The sequence below is a fragment of the Lates calcarifer genome, linkage group LG21, assembly GCF_001640805.2.
Source record: "Lates calcarifer isolate ASB-BC8 linkage group LG21, TLL_Latcal_v3, whole genome shotgun sequence".
NCBI classification, from domain to species: Eukaryota; Metazoa; Chordata; class Actinopteri; family Centropomidae; genus Lates; species Lates calcarifer.
Genome location: NC_066853.1, coordinates 11,282,951 through 11,294,708, shown reverse-complemented (window position 1 = coordinate 11,294,708; position 11,758 = coordinate 11,282,951). Strand labels below are relative to the sequence as shown.

The window sequence follows — 11,758 nt, the reverse complement described above, 5'->3', positions numbered from 1 at the left end:
CAGGTATATAATATAATTTTCTAGCCAGGTTTTAATCAGATAACTGTTTAATAAACAAGTTAAGTTCAGTATCTGATAAAGCCATACTGCATGTGTGTGTTTTCCCTATGAGATACGATGAATAATTCTATATAGATAAGATGTCTGTGACCAGCACAGGTAAGAGCCCTGCACCACTTAAGATGTTAGGTTTGCTTTTTTTTCCCATAGTAACCGTCCCCTGGCAACCAGTAAGAGTGCCAGTTATATTTGTAGTACTCCATACCCCTCTGTCTCCCTCACACATACCCTTCCTCACCTGCTCTATCATCCACAGCCTCTCTCTCTTCCCCACTGCTTTCCCTTTGCCTATGTGTGTTTGTGTCTGAGCGTGTCTGCATGTGAGTCAGCTGCATCCTCTGCACCTGGGACATTACCTCCAGTCTCCACAGGGGAAGCTGCATCGCTGACACTGTGAGTTTAAGAGGTGTGCTGTTGCTTTTCAGAAATTAATTTGGCTGTGTTTATTTTTAACTGTACCATATGTATAAATATGTACAATTATGTTCTCTGTTTTATTGAAAGTGAACATTTTACTATTTGATTTCATTGTGGAGCCGTTTGTTATAGAAAATGATATATGTAAATTGCCTGTTTATTTTTCATGTTTTACACATAAGTTTGTATTTTCCTTGGTAATGTTCTGCATTTGTGCTCGTGTTTGTTTTTATTTGTTTTTTCTTTCTACTTGGCTGGAAATTGACAGCAAATTAACAATTAGCAATTAACAGCAAAAACATGAGAATTATGTAATGTATTTTTACCTCATTTGCTGATGCTTTCTTATTTTCTTATGTTTTGTTGTTTTTATTAAGCATTACATTCAGCTGCATCTGCATGAATGTACGTTTAAAAAGTGTGTGCCCCTCCAATTTGTTTATTTAGAGTTGTTTACCTCAGGAAAAGATCCTGTTCGTCGGCTCTTCAGATTTGTCAGTCAGGGTTCCAAGCCAGAATCTCTGCGGGTGTGTAAGAGAGGAGAGGGAGGTCAACATGGGCTCCAGCTCCTCCTCCTATGCTCCCAAAACAATTTACCTGGATGTGGATGGGAAGGTGCAAAAGGTAGGTGCAATTCCAGTGGAAATTTCTTGTTTATATTGCTAAAATTATTTTATTAGAGTTTTATTTGGAGTTGTAACTTGAGATGTCTGAAATGGGCTAATTTGACTAAAAACCAGTTTCATAGATATGTTTTGAACAGTTTTTCTAATAAAAGTGCTACTAATATGAATTCATTAAGGTTTGGATATAATAGACAAATACTGATTTAAGGTTAAAATAATGTGGCTATAAAGATTTTAACTGTATTCTGTAACACTGTTTGTAAAAATAGATATACAGTAATTTATAATGTATTGTAATCTAAATGTATTTAAAACATTTAGATTATTTATTATATTAATTACAATTGTGTTTGTACATGGATTATTATAAAAGTAAAGCTCTTGAAATTCATGCTACATGGTTTGTTTATGGAGGGAAAATCCAAACATGTTAATAATTGTCACTCATTCATTCATTATCTATACCGCTTATCTGTTAGGGTCGCGGGGTGTCACGTCATCCAGTATATCTAAATTCCTTTTGTCATTTTATGTCATTAATCAGAATTTGATCAGGAGTTTAATCAAAGAAGCAACATTAAACAGCTTTAACTATGGCAATTAAATGGTTTAATTTTTAATTCACCTCCTTGACTCACATAACATAAATATTCCCCATAGACTAAACTCACCTGAGCAGGAGCCAAAATTAGATAGTGTGATGCAGAGCAGTTTGCCTTACAGGTGTTACTGACAGAGCCAAACACCTGTTGTTAGCAGCTTACACACCACCATTAATTTCTGGGGTATGAGTGAAATTATGGATTTAGATCTGTTTCTTTCCTTACATCTAGGTTAACAGAAGCAGTAACTAAGCAACTGAAAAGAAATATAGAAAAAAATGTGGAATGCAAAAAAGAGAGCTTTTTAATCATAATGACAACAGAGCAGCAGTGTGATCACTTAAATAGTCACGACAAATGGTTTCAGGCTCAAGTTTCGTGTCTCAGCATTCCAAACATACTGGAATACAGATAAATGAAACACTTGCTGATCTGGTGACGTAGAGTGCTTCAAGAAGAGAGCTGCCAATGACACATGTCTGTTCAAGAGCCCCAAGCCCACGGCCTGAGGCTGAATGTTTGTCTGCTACACCTGCTCGCTTCAAGATGTAAGATCACGTTTTTTGGGCCTAGTCTTTGCCATGAACTCTCTATAGACAGATTTCGTACACTGTATACAAAGCATGCAGTGTACTGAATCTAGTAAACTGGGCTGATTTGTTTTCGCATGAGAGGCGTGGATAATGTTGCGATCTTCAAGAGCTCCACAAACTCTCCCACTCCAGCTGTCCTTTTCTTTCCTTCACTGGTCTCTCTCTGCTGATTTGACCTTATTCAGCCATAAAACAAAACCAACCCTTACTTTACACTCCCATGTGACTCAGTTGCCTAAAAACACATGAAATTTGATAACCTTCCTGCTCTGTCAGAACACCAAAGCCTTAGGTGAAAACCACTGCAGCTGTTTGTGTGCAGGTGTGCCTTAGACACAGATTGCACTGTGTTGGATTTGTGGGCCACAGAAAAGGTTTTCTCAATAACATGTGATATTATAGTAATTAATACAGCTACTTTTAGCCCCAAAAACCACTTCATTCAATATAAATCTGCAGCCTTCTGCCTTTATTTCCATTATATGTCTACAAACAAAGCCAGCTTGTACCTGAAAAAAGAAATTATCATAAGAGCTGTGTGCATCCTACAGGTGGTGTTCAGTCGGCACTGCAGTCCATGTGACATCAAGGAGCTTCTGTGTTCCTCATCTAACATCCCCAGGTCTGTTGTTTTGTTCCCTCACCTGTTAATTTGTTTGTGTTATCACATAAAGAGTTACTACATAAAGCTGCACAAAAACATCATACAATACAGCAAGTATGTTGAGAAGTTTCACAGGGTAAAGCCAGGTAAAGACATAGCCTATTAGTCATGCACATCAAACTAGATAATGATTAAATGATAAAAGCAAGATCTGGTTGTTGTCTGTCTTTATTGAGGAAGATAAACTTTTTATATGCTGCTCTATCAGTTGGTATGATTCCCTTCAATCTGAAGAGGATTACACAAGTTTTAACTGCATATGGTGTGTGATTAAATTATCTCTGCTGAATGCTTTTGAAATGTTAAATTCTAAGCACAATGCACATCATGTAGCTGTGTGAGTAACAATAAAATGAAAGAGAATTAAAAATTGTCAGTGCCCAAAACTAACCCAATGTATACTATTAAAATTATTTTTTTAATTCATTACATGAAAGATAATAATTTCTACTTTACTCTAATGTCATATTAAATACAGTATCACCAAAGTGCAAATAACCTTATTTTCAAAAAACCTTATAGTTCAAGAAATAGTGTAAATGGGGGGAATCATTACAACTCAGCTGGTCCTCTCATCCTCTCACGACAGGAACACTGCCATCATGATGGTGGACCCAGAAGGTGCCTTGGTCTCCATAGATCCCACCATGCCCACCAACTCTCCAAAGTAATAAAGCTGCACTTTTTTTTTTTTTTTTTGGTAAACAAACTTAATAAATTGAAATCGAGATTGTAATTTTTTTGATCTTGGAAACAGTAGCTGACAATACAGTCTCACCACAAGTCCATTTAGTAGCTGTTCAGGAGCTCTCAATCATATCTGCAGATCGGTTACTTGGTGAACTGTGTGGTGACATTGTTTTGTCAACTGTTAAAGGTTTGAAAACTTGAAAGGATTTGATTGTTAATCTTTGATTTTCTCACAGCTCTTTGTACAAAGTTGTCCCTCTGTCTACTGGTCAACTTGGAGGTAAATTGTCTGTGTTGGCCTTTACTCTCACAACCTCTCAAACACACACATCCATGCATCAACAACCCATCTACTGTGAAAAGTTGAAATCAGTTTGAAAATACCAAATTTGACAACGTGACTGCTCCACAATGAGTCATTAGGATTTTATTTATGTCTGCAGAGAAGGAAGACATGTTCCAGAACGTGTTGTCCCAGGTGGCTGAGCAGTTCAGCAGGTAACACCTCAGTTGTTTATGTTATGTTATGGCTGAAGCCTGCCCTTCCCCGCCCTAACACATAACACATAACTCACATACATACCTGGCACTGGTGCATTTCAGTGCTGTAACCTATGGAGATGAGTTAGACAAGTTCTTTCATTTTTTCCCCACACTAGGTTTTTTTTTTTGTCATTGCAACCAATGGACCATGTGAAATACACGTCCCCCTTCCATATTATTTTCTGTCCCTATAATTTTCCTTCCTCTCACAGAGCCTTTCGCATCAATGAGCTGAAGACCGAGGTCACCAACAGGCTAGCCATGCTGGAGAAGAGAGTGGAATGTAAGTCGTACATTTTATATAGTGTATCTGAAAGGATCTTACAAGAAAGCATTATAACCTGTGATAATACAAAATTAAATACTTCTGGTGGAAACATGTTACTTGTCATTGTGTTTCAGTGGAGGGCTTGAAAGTGGTGGAGATTGAGAAGTGTAAAAATGATTTAAAGAAGCTACGAGATGAGATGACTTCAAGAGGTGGTGGCAGGTAAAGTTAGATGTTTGACCTCTACACTCCTATTAAAACCACATTCATAGAAACTACATTTCAAATGTAATATCAAAATCGAATAAAATCCCTTAAACGTTTCCCCCTCTGACCTCAGAGTAAACTGTCCATGCAAATACAACTTCTCAGACGATGGAAAGAAGGTCACTCCTAGACGAGATGTCCCCAATTACCCAAAGGTCTGTCCACTGTGATGGATCCTGTCTTCACTACAAGACAAAACTAATTTCTGATTATCTAAAGATTCTTTTGATGTTCTGATGACTTTTTTTTTTTTATTCGGCAAATACAGTACACACTGTCTCAGGAGACTGTTGAGGCACTGAAGAAGCCAACATTTGATGTGTGGCACTGGGAACACAATGAGGTTTGGTGATATTGCCACTCAACATTTCCATTCCACGTAATTCAAGTGGGCAATATCTCATGTTCCTCTCTCTTTCTTTGTTGCGACAGATGCTGAGCTGTCTGGAGTACATGTACCATGACTTGGGGCTAGTGAAAGAATTCAACATGAACCCTATCACACTCAAACGCTGGCTGGTAAAGAGCAATAAAGGATGTACTAATACTGTGTTGCACATGGTAAACATAAACAAGCCTTTAACTAAAAAGCTGAGGTGTTGTTAAGAGGAGTATCAGTGTTCGTACACAAAATACAAGATATGAGGTCAAAAGCACATTTGATTCAAGATTCTGCAGCAAGCACACTAAATGAATAATTCTCTGTCTTCTAGTTGGCAATTCAGGAGAACTACCGTAACAACCCTTTCCACAACTTTCGTCACTGCTTCTGCGTTAGCCAGATGATGTATGGCATGATTCACCTCTGCAACCTACAGGTAAACTCCATGTTTGTCAGTGTGGTGTGTGTATGTGTGTGTTCATGCATGCCAGGGACATCACAAAAGTGAATTATCCACCATGCATTTTTACAAAACAATTGACAGACTGGGTTAAGTTCTGGATGACTACACGCCATTTCTTACAAGTCATGTTTAGGATAGAATCATCTGTCTTTGAAATACCAACGAACAACAACTCTGAAATCACTGTTTCTTTACACTGTTACCCAGGAGAAGCTGACTCTCACAGATATGGGCATTTTAATGACAGCTGCAGTGTGTCATGACCTGGACCACCCTGGCTACAACAACACGTAAGACTCACTATCCTGTCTGTAGGGGTGTTGACAGATAGAGCAGTGCAGATGCCCATTGACCCCCAGTATGTTTTGACATCCTCTGCACAACACTGTTGTCAATGAACTATGAAAGTAGTTCAGCATGGAGAGAGTTCTGGTATGAAAACAAGCTCATATTATCATGTTCTTTTGAGCAGTCACTTCTTATCAAGAAAATATGATCAGTCGATCATTCATTATCTGCTATCCATCTATCAGGTACCAAATCAATGCCCGTACGGAGCTGGCAGTGCGCTACAATGACATATCTCCGCTGGAAAACCATCACTGTGCTGTGGCCTTCCAGATCCTTTCTCTTCCTGAGTGCAACATCTTTGCAAATGTGGATCCTGAGGCATTCAAACAGATCCGACAGGTGAGATGTGCAGTTAAAACCCTAATTATAGAGCGGTGTAGCACTTAAGTAAAGACAGATTATCCTAGGGATCTGTTCATGGCAATAAATATGAAGACTATTTTGAGTTTATGACTTGAGCAAATGTCCTGCAAATTTCTCATTCGAGCTTTGATTTTGTTGTTATATTTTCAGGCAATCATCACACTCATTCTAGCCACTGACATGGCCAGACATGGGGAGATACTGGACTCCTTTAAGCAAAAAGTGGACAACTTTGACTTCACCAATGAAGAGCATGTGACATGCGTATGTATACATTATGTGTCAAAGGAATCACATTGCATCTCAACCTGATGTCAGCTGTTTACTGTATTGCACATACAAGATTTGACCTTCAAACAAGCAGGCTTTTATTAGTTGTGTGCTATAATCAGCAGCAGTCAAATGGATTGTATTAGCGTAATTGGGGAAGCAGTCACGGAAATATAGTAAATGCTGTAAGAAAGACTTGTGTGAGTGTGTGTTACTGTAATAATGAATAGGCCTCTTTGTCCCCTGGTTTGTGTGCGTACTGTACATGTGTTTGTACATGTGTATGTTTGTGTTTTCAGCTGAAGATGGTTTTGATCAAGTGCTGTGATATTTCCAACGAAGTGAGGCCGACTGAGGTAGCTGAGCCGTGGGTGGACTGTCTATTGGAGGAGTACTTCATGCAGGTGACCCCGACTAAAGCCTTCACTTTAACCTATAAATCCATGATTTTATATTGTCAGTCGGAAGAAAGATCAAGAAGATCAAATGTTCAATATTTCCACTTATGTGCTTTCCAGAGTGACAGGGAGAAGTCTGAGGGCCTCCCAGTGGCTCCCTTTATGGACAGAGACAAAGTCACCAAACCCACCGCTCAAATTGGATTCATCAAGTTTGTCCTCATTCCAATGTTTGAAACTGTCATGAAGGTAGAGCTATATGTCTTTATGCATATAAGCCTATTTCAAAACAGTCTGTTTGATTAACAGGTAATGTTTATACTGTGGTGTTTTCCAATAGCTTTTCCCTCAGATTGAGGAGATCATGGTTCAACCTTTGAGAGACTCTCGTGACCACTATGAGGAGCTGAAACAGATTGATGATGCCATGACAGAGGTAGAACCTCTTCTATCTATCTATCTATCTATCTATGTGGGTGGGTACAATGTGGGGTCAAGCCAGACTATTTCTTGGCTTTGACCAGTTGCTGGTAAGTAAATTCAATTTAATTATATAGTCCAAAAATCAGAAATTTTAGTTTTACAATTTGTATAGCATAGAGCACTTTCTATTCTTAGATGCCTGAAGCAACCAGCAGAGACTCTGTTCCCAGTCAAGAAATAGTCCTGTGCGTAACCCCTCGTAAAACTGCAAATGAACATTTTTACAATTACAGTTTTACTAATTCTCTGCCAGAGAGCTTTTTCTGGCAGAGAATTATGGCAGTAAATGTTGTAATTTGCTTTAAGCTTGCGCTTTGAATCTGGAAATGTAGCACCATAAACAATGAAGGAAGTGGGCTTCGAATGAAATTCTTATTTGTTGGTTCTAGTAAAATCATCACAATATCAGAATATTATTGTTATTGTGATATTTTTTGTGTCAGGAATCATACAGTGGAAAATTTCACATCGTGACCTCAGGAGATGCACAAAGACTGGTTTGAGCCTGTATATACATGCAGGCAAACATTGCTAAAAGTGACTCTCCTTTACGGTCACAAATATGCCAATTTGCCTGTGAGGACATGCCAAATTAGTGCTGGGGAAATGTGAAGGCAAATCAGAATGTAAGGGGTTAAAACAACTGCAGTAGTACATGCCTCTTGTAGCGAGAAAAACGTAAACACTTACATAGTCTCATTTAAGCTACAAAACACTACCAATTATCAGTTGCGCAATATGTTTCACATGGGTGGGGTCACACACACACACACACACACACATACACAAACATGGAAACATGCATACACACACAGGCATCAAACCACTTGCTAACATAAAGGTGTGTCTTTTGTTTAATGAGGCACAGAAGAAAAAAACTGAAAATATGTCATTAGGCGGGAAGAAGAAGTAAGCTCTGCAGTGAGTGAGTGCAGTGGTATCTGTGTAAGTAAAAGTAACTGACTCCTTGGTTGTGCTTTGGTGTTTAGTGTTAGTGTCACGAGTGCTCTCTGTCTCTGCCTCCCTCTGGCCTCTCCACAGCAACTCTCCTCTATACTGAACCATATCTACAAAAGCCAGAGGACTGTGCAGCAATTTCATCACTTTGGATTCTCTTTTTAAGCTGATATCAATTAACCCGCAAAAGAGGAAAACCAATGGGGTGATCCCCTTTACTCAGCTCAAGCAAAATTAGTTCACCGTCAGAAGGTCTTGACAAATGTGTAGCTCTTGGCTGTGTAGCAGATCAGTAGTGGACAAAGAAAAAATGAAGAAAGACAGAAGACAGACCGAAAAAGAAGAAAGAAATACCATGAAAATGACCAATTATTTAAAAAAAGGGTCAAGAGTTAAACAAAAACTGTAAAATTACATAAGAAAAGATCATTTTGAAGTAATGTCATGCCAGAAAATACCAGTTTATATAAATCATAATGTCATCATGACTGAGATGCTGAAAACAAAGTGGTGAAATTGTCACTCATTTGTTTCCCTCTTTTTTTTTTTTTTTACAGTGACAAGGTACATTTTCTGCTCATGAATTGAAACTATGACCTCCTCTCTGTCACTTTACATTGAACTTTTCCACAGAAATGAAATGAGGTCACCATTAGAGTCTGAGTAAGTTTTGACTGTCCTCAGAGGGAAGTCAATCCTCAATCATAGCTCTATGGTGACTTCAATAAAAGATATTTTCTCCTCTATGAACACTGAGGCGGATGATTTGTGCTCATCTAGGCACAGCTCTCTGTCAATGACTTGTTTTTTAAAACTAGTTTTAGTTTCAGCTTTCCTCTTTAAGCTCAAGCCATGTCTCTCTTGCCTAATCCCAGCTCTTACTTTGTTGCAGGGGTCTTCTTTTGTGATCAAATTCAGGAAAGACTTTAAAAAACACGACTGAGGCCTCAGTGAAGACGTCCTACGCTGTGTTCTGAAGATGAAAGATGGAGCAGGAGGGAGAGAAAAGAGAGACAGACTGCTTGGCTACATACTGAACTAAATTTAGGCATCAAGGTGGCATATCTTGAACTTTGACTTAGACTTTTGCACTGGATGTAACGGAGAGGGACCTGCTTACCTCTCTGCATATTTATGGTGTTTATGTTGTTCTCTGTACTCTTTTTTTAATTTCATAGCACCTCAAGAGTTTGAAGGCCCAGTTTCTCACAAAATGAATATATAACCTCATCATGAAATTGATTACAGTGCATTTTAAAAACGTAATGGCAGCAGAATTGGCTTCATATACCAATGCATAAACAAGAAATTTTGATTTCTTTTTTCAAAATTTTCCAGTAGAAAAATAAAATGCACTAAAGTGGGATGGTTTCACCTCACCATAGCAATAAATTGTAGACCAACATGGTGCACCGAGAGTTTTCCAAAGAGTAATGCAGCTTCGCACCTTCACTTTTTTTGTCCACACACCATAAGGGGTTCATTAAGCTATCACAATTTTCAACACTTTTTAATAAAATAAAACTATGTGGGGGTCTGAATTGTTCAAGGTGTTACACAGTTTGTCCTGTAAAAAAAAAAGAAAAAAAAAGAAAAACTTTAATATCTCACAATACATGTAAAACTGTGCTTTGAATGTCTGTTCCTCTGTCACACTCTGTGAGTTATTTCATATAAAGGCTAGACAATGCACATTTCAGAGTGTCTTCTATTTTAAATGGGGCATCTGTTCATCCACAGTGAGTCAAGTCACTTTATGTAGTAAAAACATATTTGAAAACAAATTGACCAAATTTTGTTAGAAAAAAGTCCAGAAATACACTTACGTAATTTAAATGAATCATAACACCCATACAATGATCACACAGTAGAGTTTTAACACAATAGAGTGAAGCAGGTTCTCTAGGGTTGGAGATGGACTTCAGTAATCAGCATGAACGCATCTCCATGTGACTTGTTACATGTTATTCCTTCCTGACCGGAAATAGTAATTTGACAAAACAATCCCATCCCAGTTTTTTCTGGTACTTCCAACTGTATTACACAGCCTCCATCAGGAGCTCGGTTTAAAATGAAATATCAATATCATGTCAACCTCATGTCAACCTGAAACGTTATATCTGAAAACCTTATTTCTGTTTTACACAACAGTCAAACAATTTCTCCTTTTTGACAGCACAGACCGATACTTTATTTAACCCAAGGTGTAAGACTGCATTAATTGTTGTGCAGACATTACAGTTGTGCATGGCTTTTTAGCTCATCGTCCTGATTGAAATACATTTTATTACCACATTTTGTCCTTGAGGGCTAGAATACAGTCAACATGTGTTGAAATATGACTAGTTATCCAGTCATGCACCACCCAAAGGTGCCACTTATCTCAGCCCACACCACGCCCCTCTCTATCTGTCTACATCTTCCCTTTAAGCCATATCAGATCTGGGTGGTTTCCCTCCATCTACTTACTCCACAGTGCTTTTATTACTGTGTTTTTTGGCAACATGTTGCCAATTACTCCAGAGCAGTTATTGCTTCACCTGCTGGCCTCATCTCACACTCATCAAATACCACCTACATAGCTCTGAAAAAAACATAATACATAATACAGAGTAATGCATAGTATGAATCACCAAAGACATAATTCATACTGTATCCGTTTGTTTAGGTTGGTCGCACATTCAAAAATCAAGCAGGAGAACGACTGAAGTTCAGTTTTCACTCCTCTAGTCTGTAGCTTCATTTAATAAATCTCACTGTTTATTCACATGCTTCTTTTGGATTAACCTGATCTTTTGAGTGCATACCACTGCAATCCCACTTGTAAGCTCATGGTCTCAAAGCAATAAAAAAAGGAAGGAAACAGCAGACCACATGTTATTGTCACAGCTGAGATGAGAGAAAGTGAGTAAACATATACAAGTGTGTGTTGTTTGAATGAACATAAATACCCGTCACCTTCTCCAAATAGCGTGACAGAGTGTATTGACAGTAACCTGCAGGAATGCTCTGATTAAACAACAAGCTGTCTTATCATAAAAGGACACTCAGCTATCTGCTGATTAAAGTGTTACTTATAAATAAAAGGACTTTCCTACTGACAAGTTGAGACAATGTGCTCTACATATTCCAGTGTCTCTTGCTTGTTTATGGGAAATAATAGCAGAGGGTTTGTTACAATGCGTAATTGTTAACCTCTCTTTTAAGTGACTGACAACATGGTTCATCATGCAGAGTTTCTTCTGAGCGTCTCCATAACTCATTTCAGTTACAACATCAAGATATGAATCACTCAGATTGAACTTCCACCCAGCTTGCTGACTTGTCACTCAGTAGACTGTTTTCATGAGTCCAACAGTAA

At 38.3% G+C, this 11,758-nt stretch overlaps 1 protein-coding gene across 4 annotated transcripts; it reads left to right on the top strand.

The window, feature by feature from the left end:
* Positions 1–287: 287 nt before the first annotated feature.
* Positions 288–11,430, top strand: pde9ac (phosphodiesterase 9ac). Of its 4 annotated transcripts, none has more exons than XM_018681246.2 (20): positions 288–453; positions 925–1,101; positions 2,850–2,920; positions 3,552–3,629; positions 3,889–3,932; positions 4,096–4,150; positions 4,408–4,478; positions 4,598–4,685; positions 4,804–4,885; positions 4,999–5,073; positions 5,163–5,249; positions 5,444–5,548; positions 5,783–5,865; positions 6,109–6,265; positions 6,440–6,553; positions 6,859–6,963; positions 7,078–7,206; positions 7,298–7,393; positions 8,309–8,385; positions 9,290–9,389. In XM_018681246.2, the coding sequence occupies exons 2-19, from the start codon at positions 1,033–1,035 to the stop codon at positions 8,351–8,353; spliced, it is 1,554 nt and encodes a 517-aa protein (XP_018536762.1). In that variant the 5' UTR covers positions 288–453; positions 925–1,032; the 3' UTR covers positions 8,354–8,385; positions 9,290–9,389. The 4 variants fall into 4 exon arrangements, with proteins under 4 accessions (XP_018536762.1, XP_018536757.1, XP_018536758.1 ...); XM_018681241.2 differs by having other exon boundaries at positions 8,303–8,385; XM_018681242.2 differs by having other exon boundaries at positions 288–466; positions 8,303–8,385.
* Positions 11,431–11,758: the final 328 nt, after the last annotated feature.